Here is an 18,930-nt window from a genome sequence, read left to right as displayed (position 1 = left end):
TTTGGTCTGTGGAGAGAAACGGTTGGTTCAGAGATTGCTTCTGTGTCTCAAAAGGCAGGGGAAAAAATTACAATTAGGTGTGAGGAAAAGGATATCTTAAGAGTAAAATTAGGCAGTGTGACATAAATTATTGAAGGTTTGGTAATAGGCCCAGGATGGACAAGAGTGAACACCTGTTTTACCACCTGACAGGTGGGAAGAGTCTGTTGTGCCACTGACTTCCTAGAGCTCAAGGTGTTAGGCATGAGGCTGTTTTTCCATTGTGTGAGGTAGAGAGGAGGCTGTTTTAAGGTCCCCCTCAGAGTTAAAGGATAAAGAAGAAAATGCTTTATATGAATGCATTGTCTGTAAACATTGTACTTAGAGTTTATAGCCGTACAGTTACTTTTCTGCAGATGGGAAATGTGTGTGCTGGCAGCATCTCTTAAAACTTCTTGTTGAGCGTGTCTTTGCCATGATTGTGCAAAGAAGTAGGGTAAGACCTCTTGAAGAAATTTACCAAGGAGGGAATAACTTTCTTCTCAGTAATCAGATATTTGAGGGTGGATGGGAGAAGAGTTTATTTTTACTATATATCTCTAATGTACAATGGTTTAGGCGATTATGTAATATATATGTATGTGTGTGTGTATATATATATATATTTATATATATATTTTTTTTTTTGACAAGAAAGAAAGGAAGACACTGAAAGACAGTAATTTCAAGATGAGTCAGTTAGAGATGGAAACCCAGGACATGTATCTTGGTATCTTAGCTTTTCTTTTCTTTTTTCTTTTCTTTTTTTTTTTTATTTTTTTTATTTAAAAAAAAAAATTTTTTTTTCAGCGTTTATTTATTTTTGGGACAGAGAGAGACAGAGCATGAACGGGGGAGGGGCAGAGAGAGAGGGAGACACAGAATCGGAAACAGGCTCCAGGCTCTGAGCCATCAGCCCAGAGCCCGACACGGGGCTCGAACTCACGGACCGCGAGATCGTGACCTGGCTGAAGTCGGACGCTTAACCGACTGCGCCACCCAGGCGCCCCTCTTTTTTCTTTTCAAAAAAATTTATTTTAATTGTTTATTTTTGAGAGCGAGAGAGACAGAGTATGAGCCAGGGAGGGGCAGGAAGAGAGGGAGATACAGAATCCAAAGCAGGCTCTAGGCTCTGAGCTGACAGCACAGAGCCTGATAGGGGGCTTCAATTCATGAACCATGAGATCATGACCTGAGCCGAAGTCAGACACTTAACCAATTGAGCCACTCAGGTGCCTCAGTATCTTAGTTTTTTACGTGACATTTTATTAAATTGGCCATTCTGGTACTAAGATGTTAGTTTCAGGAGAAAACACACTAATGAAATCATAGAAGAACTAGAAATGTATTACTGAGGTTAAATAGTATTACTGGTAAAAAAAAATTTAAGGTGGAATTCTTACTTAAGTCATATAAGCTGGTAAACTGATATATGAACGGTTTAGTGGAGTACATTTTTTAGGTTCTCCTCTGATTTTTAAAATTAGGAACTTAACAGAAATAAGATCTTGATTATTATTATGTGTTTAGTTCTTTATATCCAGATACCATTTGTAAGGACACCTGTGTTTTTACATGGTTAAAGCAAGTGGCTACATAATCTGCTTTTTCACTTACCCTTATGTAAATGTTGACAGTTTGTCATAATACACAAACACCCCCGTAATAGTCTATCATGTTATCACGTAACATTGTGACTTTAATTAGTGGCTTTTATGACATGTACTGCTGTGGATGTCTTGCTAGAGGTTACTTTGTTTTGCATTTCTTTACTTCTTTGGCGTATATTCCAAAAGCAGAATTTCCTGTTCGGAAAAGATTTGAGCTTTTGTTATACATTGACAACTTACTTTCCAGAAATATGGAGCCAATTTATGGTGCTACCAGCAATGTTTATCTACTTGTTTAGCAGTACTGCTCTTCGGTATTGCCATGTATAATAATTATTTTGCTAGTTTAACGACTATATAATCAAAATGGCCTTTAAGGCCATTTGATTTGTGGTTTTAATCAGCAGAGTCGTGCATTTGTTTTGTGAAGAGTTTGTAGAGAGTTTGTCATTTAACCATTTACTGAGTGGAGTCTGAGTGATATCTTTATATATTTAATTATTTCTTTCCATAGTAACTTTTTGTTCTGGCTATTGCATATTTTTATTCTGTTAGCATTTTGCTATTTAGATGTAGGGATTTTAAATAAAATAATCTGTTTTCATCATAATGTATATATTTTTCTTCGTCATATTTCTCCTCCAAAATTAGAATTTTTTCTAAAGTCTCTTTTTGAGAAAAAATTCACCTACTTAGATTTTATTAAATGTTATGGTGAAGTTAATAGGCCTGACCTAGGTTTATTTACTTAGAGTAATTTTGTTCTTTTGTTTTAAAGAATTTGTTTTTCTTATTATGAAAGCTCTACATTATCTTAGAAGTCTACAGATTTACGTTAATTCACAGGAACTCGCTATTTTGGAGTATGATCATATTGGTCTTTTCATATGATACTGTATGTATGGCTTTTTAACCTGCCTTTTTAGTAGTTCGTGGATATTTTGCCATATCATTTAATATTTTTCTGTATCTTTTTTTAAATTAATTAATTTTTTTAATGTTTTTATTTATTTTTGAGACAGAGCATGAGCAGGGGAGGGGCAAAGAGAGAGGGAGACACAGAATCTGAAGCAGGCTCCAGGCTCTGAGCTGTCAGCACAGAGCCCGAGACGGGACTTGAACTCACAGACTGCGAGATCATGACCTGAGCTGAAGTCAGTCACTCAACCGACTGAGCCACCCAGGCGCCCCTCTGTAACTTTTTTTTAATGTTTATTTATTTTTGGGAGAGAGAGAGTGGGGAAGGGGTAGCGAGAGAGGGAGACACAGAATCTGAAGAAGGCTCCAGGCTCTGAGCTGTCAGCATGGAGCCTGACGTGGGGCCCAGACTCATAAACGGTGAGATTACGACGGGAGCTGAAGGTGGACGCTTAACCGACTGAGCCACGCAGGCGCCCCTTTCTGTACCATTTTGATTGGTTGCCTTGAGGTCTGGCAGAGCCTACAGACGTACATGGTTTGCTTAACTAAAGTCTGAGTATTACATACGCTTTTATAAATAACACTGTAACTAGAATCTTTGTAGCTCTGCTGTTGTACATAGTTGTTATTATTTTCTTTGGGTAAATTTCCACAAGTGAAATTATTTAGCACTTTTTTAATATCAAAAAGTGGAAGTCAGGTGGGTATATGGTAGAGCTCTGGACTCTAGGGTAGATGTCAGAAGGCCATTTGACCATTGATTACTTGTGCGACTAAGAGCAAGATATTTTCGTTCAATTGACCTTGTTTATTCAACTAAGGAACCATAATGTGACCTGTCTTGTCTCCTCCGCTTTTTGTTAGTAGAAAATTAATGTATAAGAACATACAACTATGGAGTAGTCTTTAAATATTTTTTTTAATGTTTTATTTATTTATTGGGGGGTGGTGGAGAGAGAGAGACAGAGTTTGAGCTGGGGAGGGGCAGAGAGAGAGGGAGACACAGAATGGGAAACAGGTTCTAGGCTTTGAGCTGTCAACACATCCCCTGATGCGGGGATGGAACTCATGAACCACGAGATCATGACCTGAACCAAAGTGGGACATTTAACCGATTGAGCCACCTAGGTGCCCCTATGTAGTATTCTTTAAATACAAGGCGTTGTTGAGTAATCGTTCTATGTTCAGTTGGTAAATAAAGAGGGAGAACCTTATTACTTTTCTTAGATGATTTATAATTTCACTGAAATAAAACAAGGTGGAGACTAACTTGATTTTTAAGAGAGAAACACTGGTCTGAAAACACCCATTTTTAGAAGCTTCTTTTAAAATTCAACCATATCCTTATTTGTGGATGCTTTTGTGAGGCTCCCCCCCCCCCCCCCCCCGCCCATTCTCACAGTTCATTCATGTAGATGAATTAGGTTTGTGGCAGATTTTATTTTATTTTTATTTTTTTTTCAACGTTTATTTTATTTTTTGGGACGGAGAGAGACAGAGCATGAACAGGGGAGGGGCAGAGAGAGAGGGAGACACAGAATCGGAAACAGGCTCCAGGCTCTGAGCCATCAGCCCAGAGCCCGACGCGGGGCTCGAACTCACGGACCGCGAGATCGTGACCTGGCTGAAGTCGGACGCTTAACCGACTGCGCCACCCAGGCGCCCCTGTGGCAGATTTTAAAAACTTAGTTAGCTTGTGTAAAAACCTGTTTTTTGTGTGTGTATGTTGGTCTATGATACATTTATTCTTTCATGTCAGTAGAGCTCCTTATTAAACCTAAAACTTTAATGCAGATTTTCTTCTTGAAAGATCCTTTTTATAGAGTATAATTGGAAGTAACTCTAGTATTGAAAACTTGGATTCATTATTTTTTATAGGAAAAGGAAATAAACCTACCTTTATTTTGTTCAAGTATTAGGTTCATGTGTAACTTCAGAGTATCAGCAAACCTACATGCTTGGTGTTTATTTACCTGCCCACCTGGCCCTGTGTTTGTGGACTACTTTTTCTGTAATTTAGGTGCTTTAACTTAGTTTATACAGCCTGGCATATAATTCTCAGTTTCTTTCCCTGGTTTTTCCTTGCTGATGAGAGATTGAACAGAAGGGGCACCACAGCTGTATGGTTTAGTAAATAACATGAGCAGTACGTGTGGAAGCTCTCCTGACTGTCTCCTGAGTTCTCCAGCATGTGGCTGTGGGGGTCTGATATGAATACAATGTCAAGAAGTTAATGTAAAAATTAGTCTAAGACAATTAAAATTCCTAACACTCTGCTAGGAGCAAGCCTGAAATACCTCTGTAGTGATACATACACACAACTCAGGGCTTGCAGGACTCCCGCACTGGGGACTGGGTTAGGGACACGACCTTTCTACACTTGATCCTAGGCAAAAGGCTGAGAACCGATAGGGACATGAGCTTTCTGTCCAAAATTAAAATTGTAAAGAAATAAGCCATAATGAATTGAAAATAGAGTAATTTTATAGTGAGAGAAAATAAACATAGGGCTAAACGGAAGATTCGAAATGTTGTAAAATAGCATGACATTATTAAGATTTCTTTTTACAAAGCTGAAAAAATTTCTAGGAATAAGAATATATAATTACTGAAATGCCACACTATCAAAGACATAAAACATAAAAACAATGGAAGAGAATTAATGATTCGAGGAATGTTGCACACAGAGAGAGAGATGGAAACCACTGAAGTGATGCTTAGAGAAATGATATGGTTTTAAATATAAGGCAAGACGTTTTAAAAATATTCCCCAGAAAAGGAGATTTATATTTATGTTTTTAGGAACTCTGTCACTGCTCTGTTCTTTTTCTTGGGCGTGGAAATATTTTTGAAGACAGGCACATTGACCTGAAATGCCTTTAGTACATGGGAGTTTGTAAAGTTCACAGAGCCCATTTACTAAGTGGTTTAAACATTAAAAAGAATAGATCTGGTTTTTTTTTTTTTTTTTTTTTAACGTTTTATTTATTTTTGAGACAGGGAGAGACAGAGCGTGAACAGGGGAGGGTCAGAGAGAGGGAGACACAGAATCTGAAACAGGCTCCAGGCTCTGAGCCATCAGCCCAGAGCCCGACGCGGGGCTCGAACTCACGGACCGTGAGATCATGACCTGAGCCGAAGTCGGCTGCTTAACCGACTGAGCCACCCAGGTGTCCCTGGTTTTTAAAAAAATAATATAGTGGTTACACTGTAGATACTAAAATATTCCAACAGTACAAACAAGAAAAATTCCTAGTCTTTTATATAAATGGATAGTGTAGCTTGGGGTAAAAACTTTAATGGTAGTATTATATACTGATTCAAAAAGTGCCTGTATAATCTGGAAACCTTGCTGTGGCGCAAGAAGTTCTGATAGAGACTTTCACGTCTCATTTGTGTGTGGAGTTTAAAGTTGTTCTATGTTCTCTGAAGTAAGAGATGAAGTAAACTTTTTCAGTATTTTATAGATCATGTGTTTTTCATATCTATACTAATGTACATACTTGATCATTTTACATATTCAGGTGATAAAAACTGTTTTTAAATATTCTCATTGACAGAAAGGGGATACTTTATATTTGGAGTTGCCTTATACTTCGGCGTATTTAGTTTATGCCCTTAATTTACATACTAGAAAAGAAAAAATACTGGGAGTTACTTAAAGGTTTAATTTTAGGAATTAGAAAATGAACAACAGAGTAAAGCCAGCTAATGAGAAGAAAAATGATGAGGAAAAAGAAATTAACAACAACAACAAAAGAGCAATAAAAGAAACAGAAGATCAGCCAAACTGAAAGCTGACCTTCAGTCAGCTAAACTAAAGCAAACTTCGGGCAAGAGTAATCAAGCAAAAGGGAAGGTAAAATTTAACAGTATTAAGAATGAAAAGAGGATCATAACCGCCAATGTAGTACATATAAAGAAATCCTGAAAGAATACTCTAACTTTCTAGAAATGTGTCACCAAGACTTGGAGAAAATCAGATTGGCTATGGGGTAGAGATTTAAATGTTTTGGTCATGTTATATTTGAGATAATCTTTAGGCTTTGAGCAAGCAAGTTAGGCAAGTTCTAGAGAGACAGATTTGGCAATTACTAACTTAGAAATGATGTGAAGGGCAGGTCAGTTTTGAGGAGGTTTGAGGACCTGAGATGGTAAGGATCTGAACTCAGACAATAAATAATAGAAGGAAGAAAAGGGGATAGAGAATGAGATAGGTCTGAGGAACATTGAAGATTCATCAAAGTAGGTGACTGTAGGAAGGGAGTGTTAACATTTCCCTAGCTAAGAGTTAAGGAAATGAAATCCATGGTTCAACTGTTAGATAAAAAATATCTCAGGAGGAGGTTCCTTTTAAAGAGAGATTTATTGGCACACAATTGAATAAAATTTAGGGAAATGACTTCAGTGTTTCATTTTTTTCCAATTTGGACAGTTTTCTGCTTCATTAATTATAGCATCTTAAAAAGCTGTAATATAGTTTTAAAACAAAATTATATATTGATGCTAGTATAGTGGATAAATTTTCACAGCGGAGAGATTATCAGCGGAAGCTGATTTTTAAGTGATTTATCTAACGTACCTCACTGTGGCTCTTCAAACTGGAATAATCATTTTTTCTGGACTAATGGTTAAGAATGTTAGATCTTCTGGTTGGTTTGTTAGATGTTTTTAAGAACGTTTACCCTAAGACAGTATAGCATGATGGGTTTCTTGGATTAGGATTCACTTTTGCTTTACACGGAGAAGATAGAATTTAACATTGGTCTTAAGGACAACTCTAAATTTCAGTGAAGGCCACCAGCTTACTCGTGAGTAGCATGTAGATTGCGAGTGTGTGGTCTGACTGTTTAATACACCTTGGGTGAATAAACTACTTGATACAATTTTTTCTACCTGGGTTTTTTAAGTTCCAAGAGAAAATAATTTTCTTTAAAAGTTACCTTTTTAGAATTTATAGTAATCAGAATTTCCTTTTGTCTTTGGTGTACAGAAAAAAGGTCAGAAAGTGTTTTTGAGTTCATCTCTTTAGAATTGAATCTGTGTCTCTCCTTGACTATATTCCTTTCTCTACCAGGCTGAGTGTACAGGTGAACCTGACTCAGACAGAGACAGTATTTGGATCCGTAGCAGTCTTGCTTCCTTGCTTTGTGTTGTCTCTGACTGAGTTAAAACTTTGAGTTGGTGATTGGTGTGCTTTATATGATGTTGTTTGAGATGTGTGCTATTTTAAATCACAGTATAAATATTTTTAGAGAATTAGAAAGTAATAGATCTCTTTTGCTTTCTTTTTTCTTTAACTGAAGGTGACAACAGAATTCATAAACGTGAATTTTTAAAGAAGGTGACAAAAAGAGAAGGAAAATGCCGAAACCAGTAAGTGTATTTTTACCGCTGCTTTTACTACTACTTACTTAATAAAATGTCAGTAGCATTAAGTTCCTTTTGGAACAAGGCAAAATATTATGGTAGAGTCATTGGGGAAGAAAAAGGCACTGATCCTGCTGCTGGTGTCTTGTTTTAGATTAATGTGGCTAGAACGAAGTATTATGTGAACTAACGAAAAAGAGGTACAGGTAGCACTGTGGTTGAGATTCGTGGGTTCTGGAGCCAGACTTCTTCATTTGTATCCTGGCTCTGCTGCTTACCCTCTGTGACCTTTGTTAGATTACTTCAGACTCTCCAATTCTTTTTTTTTTTTTTTTTTTTTAATTTTTTTTTCAACGTTTATTTATTTTTGGGACAGAGAGAGACAGAGCATGAACGGGGGAGGGGCAGAGAGAGAGGGAGACACAGAATCGGAAACAGGCTCCAGGCTCTGAGCCATCAGCCCAGAGCCCGACACGGGGCTCGAACTCACGGACCGCGAGATCGTGACCTGGCTGAAGTCGGACGCTTAACCGACTGCGCCACCCAGGCGCCCCATAGACTCTCCAATTCTTAATTTCCTCATATAAAAAAGGGAGATGTAATTAGTTACTTAAGAGAACTTGGTGAGAATTATGAGAACTTGGAACATTCGGTGCTCAGTAAATAGTAACTTCTTATTAAGCAGGAGGAAGTAATGAGAGGTTGGAAGGATCCATGCATTAATTTTCTCATAGTTCTAGCTTTGATGCTAGTGACACCGATGCTGCTATTGTATAGTCTTAGATTTTTTAGTTTAAGGGTGTACGTATGATTTTACTTAGTTGTATAATTAATATAGTTTTTGACTAAGATTTATTCCTTTTTTCTTGGGATAAATGTTTTTGCTTCATCTAACAAAATTGAGGTGTTGTCTTTCAATGTTTCTTTTGGCCACCTATCTTTTTAAGAAAGTCATTGGTTATGGCTATTTGAGTTTCCTGGCATGAATATCTCTTTGGAATTACTTTAAAGACTCTGCAGGTAGGTAACAAAGAGTACATTTGCATTGTTGCAGATGCAGATGACACAGTTGTTTATGTGGAAAATCTTCAGGAATCTGAAAACCAACTACTAGAACTAGTAACTGAACTTTAGCAAGATGGTTGGACACAGGCTTGTATTTTTAAAAATCACTAGCCTTTCTTAATATCCTGGTATAAATTTGAAAAATGAAATAAAAAAATGTATTTGTAACTCCATCAAAGATAGGAAATACTTTGGAATAAATTTACAGAAACTGTACGAGACCTCTACAGTGAAAACTTGTGGGAAGTTAACGACTTAAATTTGCAGGATAATATTCTGTAATGTTCGTAGATATGTCTAGAAAATACTGTTAAGGTGTCATCTGTACCCAATGTAATGGTAGAATGAATGCAATTCCATCACTTCAATCCAAGGAGGCTTCTTCGGCTGACATTGATTAGCTGATTGTAAAACGTCTGTAGAACTGCCAACATTTATATGGAAGAGCTAAAGCAATTTTTAAAAAGAAAAAAGTTGGAAAACTTACACTTCTGTATCTTAAGACCTATTCACAAACTACAAAGATAATATGGTGTTGGTAGATAATGGAATCAGTGAAACAAAAGTGCAACTACCCATATGCATTCATTAGATTTTTTTACAAGACTTTCACAAAATTCAATGGGGGAAATAAAATTCTTTCCAACAAATGGTTTGGAACAAAGTGTTATCCATATAGAAGAATATGAATATTGGCCCTTATCTCACCATTTACACACCGAATTAACCCTAAGTGGATCATAGACCTAAATACAAAAGCTCAAACTGTAAAACTGCTAGAAGAAAACATTTTTGTGACCCTGGGGTAGGTAAAGTTTCTTAGATAATATACAGGAAGTTTTAACCATTTATTTTGTATTTTTACTTCTTTTGAAAGTTTGTACTGTTTAAAAAACACATTGGATTTCATCATAATTAAAAACTTTTGTCCTTTGAAAGAGAGCAATGAGAAAATGAAAAGACGAAACAGGAGAAAGTAATTGAATATACAATTCCTCTAGAACTCCATAAGATAACCCAGTTTTTAAAAAATGAGCAAAAACTTTGAACAGATGCTTTACAAAAGAACATATATTGATAGCTAGCAGACACATGAAAAGATGCTCAATGTCTTTAGTTACAGGGAAACACAAAACTACAGTGAGATAGCACTTTATAGTCACTATAAGGGCTAAAATTAGAGCTTGATAATATCAAGTGTTGGTAAGAATGGGAATCAACTGGAGCTCTAATATTTCTGATAGGAATATGAAAGTTTATAGTTACTTTAGAAAACTGTTACTATAATTGAGTGGAAACATTGATGTATTATTCCTTAGAGTAAGGATTCAAAATTATATGTGCAGGTAGATATAAATTGTATATTAATTTGATTTCTGTGTTTTCCACTGATCTGTTGGCTTACTTTTATACTTAGTAGATACGTAAACTTGGTCAAGTCACACTTCGCAGACCTGTGTATATACTTTTAAATGTGTATTTTGAGAGAGAGAGAGCTCGCACGTACACAGGTGGGGGAGGGGCAGAGAGAGGGGATCCCAATCTGACCCCTGATTTATATAAACATGGAAATTTACAGCTCTGTTATAACAATTAGCAGGGAAACCCCTGATAAAATGATCAGTATAGAAATGAGTTGCATTTCTACAAAAGCAAAAGCAGAAACAATTATGTTATGGAAAAATATTTCATCAAATCTACGATCTTTTGTTTGAAACTCTTTAAGCTACATGAGTTTCAGTATTTGGAATCTTTTGGATTTTATAAAGGTGAATATATACTTTATTATGTGCCTCTGTCATGTCATGAAGCTTCCCTCAAGACCTGGTGTATCACCTCAAAAACATTAATGTTTTTCTATGGCAGTGTGTGAGTATTCATTTGAAATGGTATAATTAAACTCACCAGCTAGTCACCCATCACTTCATGTTAATAAGGTTTTGCTAGAAATTAGCTAATAAGCTTGTTTTCAATGCCTTTGGGATATCAACAGATAGTGGACCTGTATTTATAATAGTGACAAAATCATAGTGATTTATGGGAACGATATCTAACAAATGATTAATATGATTTTTTTAAGATTTTATTTTTTTAAGTAATCTGTACACCCAGTAGGGGGGAGCTTGAACTTACAACCTTGAGATCAAGAGTCACACATTGTACTGACTGAGCCAGCCAGGTACCCAAATTAATAGAATTTTTAGGGAGAAAATTAGAAACACTTTTTGGAAGATTTTAAAGAAGACTTAAATTAATGCACAGAGAGAACCACAGTCATGGATAGGAAGAGTCGGTATTGAAAAGACGTTCTTTCTCACCTCAGGAGACTAATGAATTTAGTGTTGTTCCATTTTAAATCATAGGTATTTTGAAAATTTACGATTTTATGTGAAGTCAGGAACAAGAAAAAAGAACCAAGAATAGCCAAGAAGTCTTGAAGATAATGAGGAGAGACTTTTCCTACCAGATAGCAAGACTTTTGAAAGATGTAGTAATTAAAACAGCGTGGTTTTGACAGAGTAGTACGTCAACCAGTGCAACAGAATAGCGCAAATTCAGACCCCAGACCTGTAGATATTTGATATGTTTCAGTTGTCTTCAGGAAGCAAATTAACTAATCAATATACATCACTTAGATGTTTTAAATCCCCACGTCATTATCCTCATGGAGATTAAAAAATGAAATTGGATCTCTACCTCAAATCATAAGCAAAAATCATTGAAGACAAGTTATGAAAAACAACTTTAGTATGAAATAGAAGAGTATCTTCAAGACTCCAGAATAGAGAAAGATTTCTTAAATATGGCCCAAAATAGTGACACCCATAAATACAACATATCTTCAACATTAAAGTTAATATGTTTATTATAAAGGACACTTCAAAATAGAATGACAGACTACAAACTGGTAGAAGATTTTTTTTTTTTTGTGATACGAATAATTATCAAGGTATTAGTATGTAGGATATGTAAAGATTGGCTACATAGTAGTGAAAAAAAAAAAAAAAAAAGACAACCCAGTAGAAAAATAAGCAATAGATGTTAACAGACATCCAAAGATGAGGCGACTGAGTGGTCAGTAAACATAATATATTAGTTTTGTTATTCTTTAACAGATTACCACAAATTTAGTAGCTTAAAGCAGTACCCATTTATTATCTCATATTTGTGTAAGTTAGAAATAAGGGATGATATGATTGGGTAGGTTCTCTGTTCAGGGTCTCCCTAGCCTGAAGTCAAGGTCTATCCCAGCTGCATTCTCCTCTGGAACTCAGGGTCTTCTTTCAAGTGTATTCCTATTGGCAGAATTCATTTCTTGCAAAAATGATCCATCTTTAATTACTGGAGGCTGAAGTTCCCATTTTCCTACTAGCTGTTGGCCAGGGACCACTCTTAGCTCCTAGAGGCTGGTGTCAGGTCCTTGCCCCATGGCCCCTTTAATTCAGCAGTGGAGAACCTCTTTTATGTCAAATTCCTGTCACACTTTGAATTTTTGTGACCTTTGCAACCAGTCAGAAAAAAACACTTTGCTTTTAAAGGACTCCTGTGAATAGCTTAGCTCCACTCACACACAATCCTTCAATTTTGAGGTCAACTACATCTGTAGGTGAGGTCAAGTACATCTAAAAAAAATGCCTTCTGCCGTGTAATGTAACATAATCATGAGGGTGACATCAGGGGATCAAGATCATGGGGGCTACCTTACATTTCTGCACACTATACCTGTGAAAATGTTCTCAACCTCTTTTGGAATCAGATCTGCACAGTAAGACCGTATAGAGATACCATTTTATACCCACTGGATTGTCAGGTATTTTAAAAATCCAGTAATACCCATTGTTAGTGAAAATACAGATCAGCAGGACTTCTGTTGTTGGAAGACAGTTCACTTTTTCATGGTAAATTTGACTTCATACTTTATTACCCAGGAGTTCATCAGAGTATTTACTTCTAGAGACACTCAGATATATACATATTAGGAGACAAATACAGGAGTGTTCATAACCGTATTCTTGATAACCAAAAAATTAGAAACAATGTCCATTGACGAAAAAGTGGGTAAATTATTTTCTAAATAATTGTATAGCAATAGAAATGAATGAATTATAACTGCTCACAAAAAAAATCAATGAATTTTAGAAATACAAAGGTGAAAAAACATTTGTTTAGACTTTTTTCTTTAATGTTATTTTGAGAGCAAGCGAGAGATCACGGGTTGAAAGGCAAAGAGAGGGAGAGAGCATCCCAAGCAGGCTCTGTGCTGTCAGTGTAGAACCTGACAGGAGGCTTGATCTCACAAACCATGAGATCATGACCTGAGCCAAAATTGAGAGTCAGATGCTTAGTTGACCAAGCCATCCAGTTGCCCATAAACTTTTTATTGAAATAGAATATACATACTGAGAAGAACATATTGTGTTTAGTTGATGAATTTTCATAAAGTAAAATATACTTCTGTAGCCATTGCCCATATCAAGAAAGAAGACTTTCTTATTCAGTACTGTACAACTTTAACACAGCTAAAAATCAAGAAAAACTAAATATTTTACATAGAGATACCCACATTTGTGGTGAAGCTATTTTGTTTTTAATTTTCTTTTACCTTTATTTAGTTTTGAGAGTGCCTGACTGTGCATGCAGGGGACGGGCAGTGTGAGGGAGACAGGATCCAAAGCAGGCTCTCCACTGTGAGCAGGGAGCCTGATACAGGGCTCAGATTCATGAACCAACTGTGAGATCATGACCTGAGCTGAAATCAAGAGGCAGCCACTTAACTGAGCCACCCAGGTGCCCCAAAACTATTCTTTTTTTTTTTTTTTTTAAATGTTTGTTTATGTATTTATTTATGAGGGAGAGAGAGCAGGAGCAGGGAAGGGTAGAGAGAGAGAGGGAGATACAGAATCCAAAGCAAGCTCCAGGCTCTGAGTTGTCAGCACAGAGCCGGATGTGGGGCTCTGACCCACAAACCACGAGGTCATGACCTCAGCTGAAGTCAGGTGCTTAACTGACTGGGCTACCCACGCGCCACCTCAAAAGTATTATTTGAAAAAAAAGAATGACAAGCAAAAAATTCAGTTTATTGCTCACCTGTGGGGGATTGAGGACAGGGAAATTCAGAAGAAATAGATTGGTATCCACAGCATAATTTGCCATTTCTTGTTATTAAATTGAGTGGTAGATTTATGGGTAAAGAAAAACTTTTTCATTACTCGGTTTCTGGTGATAGTTGTATAGGTTTTCCACATCAAGCAATTCTGTAGTTCTGTGTACTCATCAGTTGTGGGTTCTGCAGTTGAATTCATTCTGACACCGCCTACCCAGATTAGCACAGACAGGCCAGGTTAAGGGCTCAGTCCCACTAGACTGCTGTCGCTTCCAGACACCAATCCCAAATAGTGGATCTCCATGTTACCCACATTTCTAACTTGGCTACACATTGGAGATTCCCACGGTCCCCTCCTCAGGTACTGTAATTCACTGGAACAGCTTACCGAACTCAGAGAAACACTTTTACTTATTATAACTGGTTAATACAAAGGATATTATAAGGATACAAATGAAAGATACAGAGGAAGAGGAGGCACCTAGGGCAAAGTCCAGGAAGGTCCAGAGCACGGGAGCTTCTGTTCTTGTAGAGTTTGCAGTCCACCTTTCTCTTTGTACGTGGATGCATTCATCAACTTGGAAGCTCTCTGTGAACCCCTTTGTTTAAGGTTTTTTATGAGGTGTCCTTTATGTAGGTACAATTGATCAAATCATGTACAGCCAGTGACGATTAACCCAACTTCCCAGCCTCCTCTCTTTGGAGATTAGGGTAGTGGCTGTAATCACATGCTTGGTTCTTGTGGTTACCAGCCCCCATCATGAAGTGTGTATGGGCCCATCTGGAGTCACTTCATTAGCCTAAACTCAGGTGTGGTTGAAAGGGGCTTGTGAGTAACAAAAAATGCTCCACTCACTTCTGTCATTCAGGAAATTCCAGGGGCTTTAGGAACTCTCTGCCAAGAAACAGAATGAAGACCAAATACATATTCTATGACAATAGGTTTTATCTTGTTATGCCTCATTGTTTATGTATGCTATATGTATATGTGTATGCATATTTCCTAATAGGCATTATTTTAAAGAAAGGTAGATTGGTAAGGTTTATTTGATTAGAGAACGTATTTCAGATAAAAGCTACATGTGCAGGGGGAATGTAAATGTAAAGGGGAAATAAGTCACATTTAGAGTTCTAATAGTATGAGTTAAAAAGGTACATTTGTACCACATGATGTTAAACTCTAAATGAAGATGATACTCTGGAATTAAAATTCTTTTCTTTTTAAAAAAAATTTTTTTTAACGTTTTTTTTTTTTTTTTAATTTTTTTATGTTTATTTAGTTTTGAGAGCAAGAGAGACAGAGCATGAGTGGGAGAGGGGCAGACAGAGAGGGAGTCACAGAATCCAAAGCAGGCTCCAGGCTCTGGCTGTCAGCACAGAGCCTGATGCGGGGCTCGAACTCACAGACCGCAAGATCATGACCTGAGCCAAAGTCGGCCACCTAACTGACTGAACCACCCAGGTGCCCCAACGTTTATTCATTTTTGAGAGACAGAGAGCATGAGTGGGGAAGGGGCAGAGAGAGAGGGAGGCACAGAATCTGAAGCAGGCTCCAGGCTCTGAGCTGTCAGCACAGAGCCCGACGCGAGGCTCAAACTCACGAACTGCAAGATCATGACCTGAGCTGAAGTTGGACGCTCGACTGACTGAGCCACCCGGGTGCCCCTTAAAATTATTTTCATTAAGGCATATTAAGATTTTGGTGAGATACCCAGTTAGGTATTTATACAAAAGAGAATTTAGGATAGAGTCTAACAAAGGTCAATCAAAGAATGCTTTTTATAAAGTCAGCATATTTGCAATATGAATGAAACTATCTGAATTTTGTGTTGAAAGAAATACAGGATAGTGAATGACATTCAGAGAATTTGGAGTTATGGCTCAGTTGAAATACCTACTCTGCTCTTTGATATCCCTGTGCGCAAATAATGGGAACTCTTTTAGTTTCTATAGAAATGACTATATTTCCTAGTATTGTTGCAGGGGCTAAATGAGAAGATGGAAAGGTCATGGCCTAGTGCCTACTATATGCCAAGAAGTCAATAAATGTTTTTAAAGGAGGACTTTGTAAGTTCTTTTTCAAATAGATTTTAGATTTCCTGTGATTAAAATCAAAGTTGGTTACTTTAATAAAGAAAATACTAGGTACAATTATGGAGTAGCTCTTTATTGCCTGCACATTATGCTTTATTTTATAAATCAGATAATATTTTCTCACGTTTAATACTTAATAAATATATTCTGTATCCTAGTGATTTTCCCTTCTGTTTTTACTGCAGATCAACGTAAGAGTGACCACCATGGATGCTGAGCTGGAGTTTGCCATTCAGCCCAATACAACTGGCAAGCAGCTTTTTGACCAGGTATCGTTTAACCACATGAAGTATGCAGCTTTTGACAATGTAGAGTGGAATATGTTGCAACTTCTTTGTATGTTTTTCTGTGATTTTACTGGTATTGCAGCAATGTGGCACTTGAAATTTTTCACGGTACCTATTCAAGATATCTGGCACAGCGGTACAGACACTGTTGTTTCTCATTCCTGCATTTGAGAGATAGGACTTCTTAAAATTAATTATTAGGTTGTTTTGTTTTTTTTTTTTTTTCTGTTTGTATCTGTTTGTTTAAATCCAGGTTAGTTAACATACACATACAGTGTAGTAATGGTTTCAGGAGTGGAATTTAGTGATTCATCACTTATATATAACGCCCAGTGCTCATCACAAGTGCCCTCCTGAATACCCATCATCCATTTTACCCATCCCCCACCTCCCTCCCACCATCTCCCCTCCGTTTGGTCTCTATGGTTAAGAGTCTCATGCTTTACTTCCCTCTTATTTTCCCCTTCCCCTGTGTTCATCTGTTTTGTTTCTTAAAATCCACATGAGTGAAATCATATGGTACTGGTCTTCCTCTGACTGACTTATTTCAATTAGCACATTACACTCTAGTTCCATCCACTTTGTTGCACATGACAAGATTTTATTCTTTTTGATCGTTGAGTAATATTCCATTATATATATATATATATATATATATATATATATATATATATATATATATATACACCCCACATCTTCTATATCCATTCATCAGTCAGTGGACATTGGGCTCTTTCCATACTTTGGCTCTTGTTGATAATGCTGCTATAAACATTGGGGTGCATGTTCCCCTTCAAATCAGTATTTTTGTATCCCTTGGGTAAATACCTAAACATGCAATTGTTGGATCATAGGGTAGTTCTGTTTTTAGTTTTTTGAGGAGCCTCTGTACTGTTTTCTAGAGTGGCTGCACCAGTTTGCATTCCCACCAGCAGTGCAAAAGAAATCTCTTTCTCTGCATCCTCGCCAGCTTTAGTTGTTGCCTGAGTTGTTAATGTTAGCCATTCTGACAGGTGTGAGGTGGTATCTCATTGTGGTTTTGATTTGTATTTCCCTGATGATGAGTATCTTCATCTCTGGATGTTTTCTTTGGAAAACTGTCTGTTCATATCTTCTGCCCATTTCTTCACAGGATTATTTGTTTTTTGGGTGTTGAGTTTGTAGTTCTTGAACCCTTTATCAGATACGTCATTTGCAAATATCTTCTATTTCGTAGGCTGCCTTTTAGATTTGTTGATTGTTTCCTTCGCTGTGCAGAAGATTTTATCTTGATGAGGTCCCAGTAGTTCATTTTTGCTTTTGTTTCCCTTGCCTCTGGAGACACGTCAGTTAAGAAGTTGCTGTGGCCAAGGTCAGAGAGGTTGCTGCCTGTTTTCTTCTCAAGATTTTGATGGTTTCCTGTCTCACATTTAGGTCTTATATCTACTTTGAGTTTGTTTTTGTGTATGGTGTAAGAAAGTGGTCCAGATTCATTCTTCTGCATGTTGCTGTCCAGTTTTCCCAACACCATTTAGCAGGTATTTCTTTAACATCTGCTATCTAAAGCATTGTAATGAGGACAAAAAAAGGATTCAAAGATACTGTGCACAGTGGGGTGGGTGGAGATCCTAGACAGAGGGGATGGCAGGAGCAGAGGCACAGGGAACTATAGGCTATAAGGAGGTACCTAACATCTGTTTGGTGTTGTAACCTCATGATAAGTGAACATGGGTGTCATATTAAGGAATTTGGACTGTGGGTCTTCTCTTTGTTTTCTCACTCTTGAGTGCACATTTGAGTCACCAGTGGAGCTTTAAAAAAACAAAAAGCAATGCTTGGAAACCTCCTCCAGAGCTTCTGATTTAATTGTCTGGGGCCTACTGTAAATCATTAGTTTTTTTTTTAAGCTCTCCAGGTGTGCCCGGCTAGCTCAGTGGGTAGAGCATGAAACTCTTAAGTTCCCCAGGTTTTGCAGTATGATGATGTAACTGATGTTTTATTGAGAAGGGGAGGAAAGAGATTGGTACCCAGAGGCCAAGTGGTTAGGAAGGTGACTTGATTGCAAAAGGGAGAAAGGTGATACATTCTATCACATACCGATCCAAAATATGATATAAAATTCAAAAATTCCTGGAAAGTTGTTTCTTTTCTTAACAAAGTATACTTAATCTTCCTGATTAGGTAATTGATGATCTTGAAAGCCCTGATAAGGTCTTTCTGTAAGATGAAAGGTTTTTTTGTGAGTGAGCAAATTCTTAAAGCAAAATCATGAGCAGCTACATGCACCATACCTTATACACATTTTACCTTGTGAACTAATATGATATCCTCTTCTCTTGATTCTTCTCGGCTTCCTGTTTGGGAATATATAGCTTATCTTACTTTGCTTTAATAAATACGTGAATGGAGAGGTGCCTGGATGGTTCAGTTGGTTAAGCATTCAACTCTTGATTTCAGCTCAGGTCGTGACTCACAGTTTGTG

General features: G+C 37.1%; 1 protein-coding gene across 2 annotated transcripts in view; it reads left to right on the top strand.

The window, feature by feature from the left end:
* The window catches only part of RDX (radixin), a 95,762-nt gene that overhangs the window by 9,444 nt on the left and 67,388 nt on the right, over nucleotides 1–18,930 (top strand). For both annotated transcript variants that reach the window (XM_045482728.1, XM_045482729.1), the window contains 2 exons: nucleotides 7,856–7,925; nucleotides 16,368–16,451. In XM_045482728.1, coding sequence (XP_045338684.1) covers nucleotides 7,914–7,925; nucleotides 16,368–16,451 — 96 coding nt within the window. In that variant the 5' untranslated portion in view covers nucleotides 7,856–7,913. Of the gene's footprint in view, nucleotides 1–7,855; nucleotides 7,926–16,367; nucleotides 16,452–18,930 lie in introns of those variants that run through there.

This window comes from Leopardus geoffroyi, chromosome D1 (assembly GCF_018350155.1).
Source record: "Leopardus geoffroyi isolate Oge1 chromosome D1, O.geoffroyi_Oge1_pat1.0, whole genome shotgun sequence".
Classification (NCBI taxonomy): Eukaryota; Metazoa; Chordata; class Mammalia; order Carnivora; family Felidae; genus Leopardus; species Leopardus geoffroyi.
Note: the sequence above shows the minus strand (reverse complement) of the source record. Positions and strands in the feature narration are given on the sequence as shown.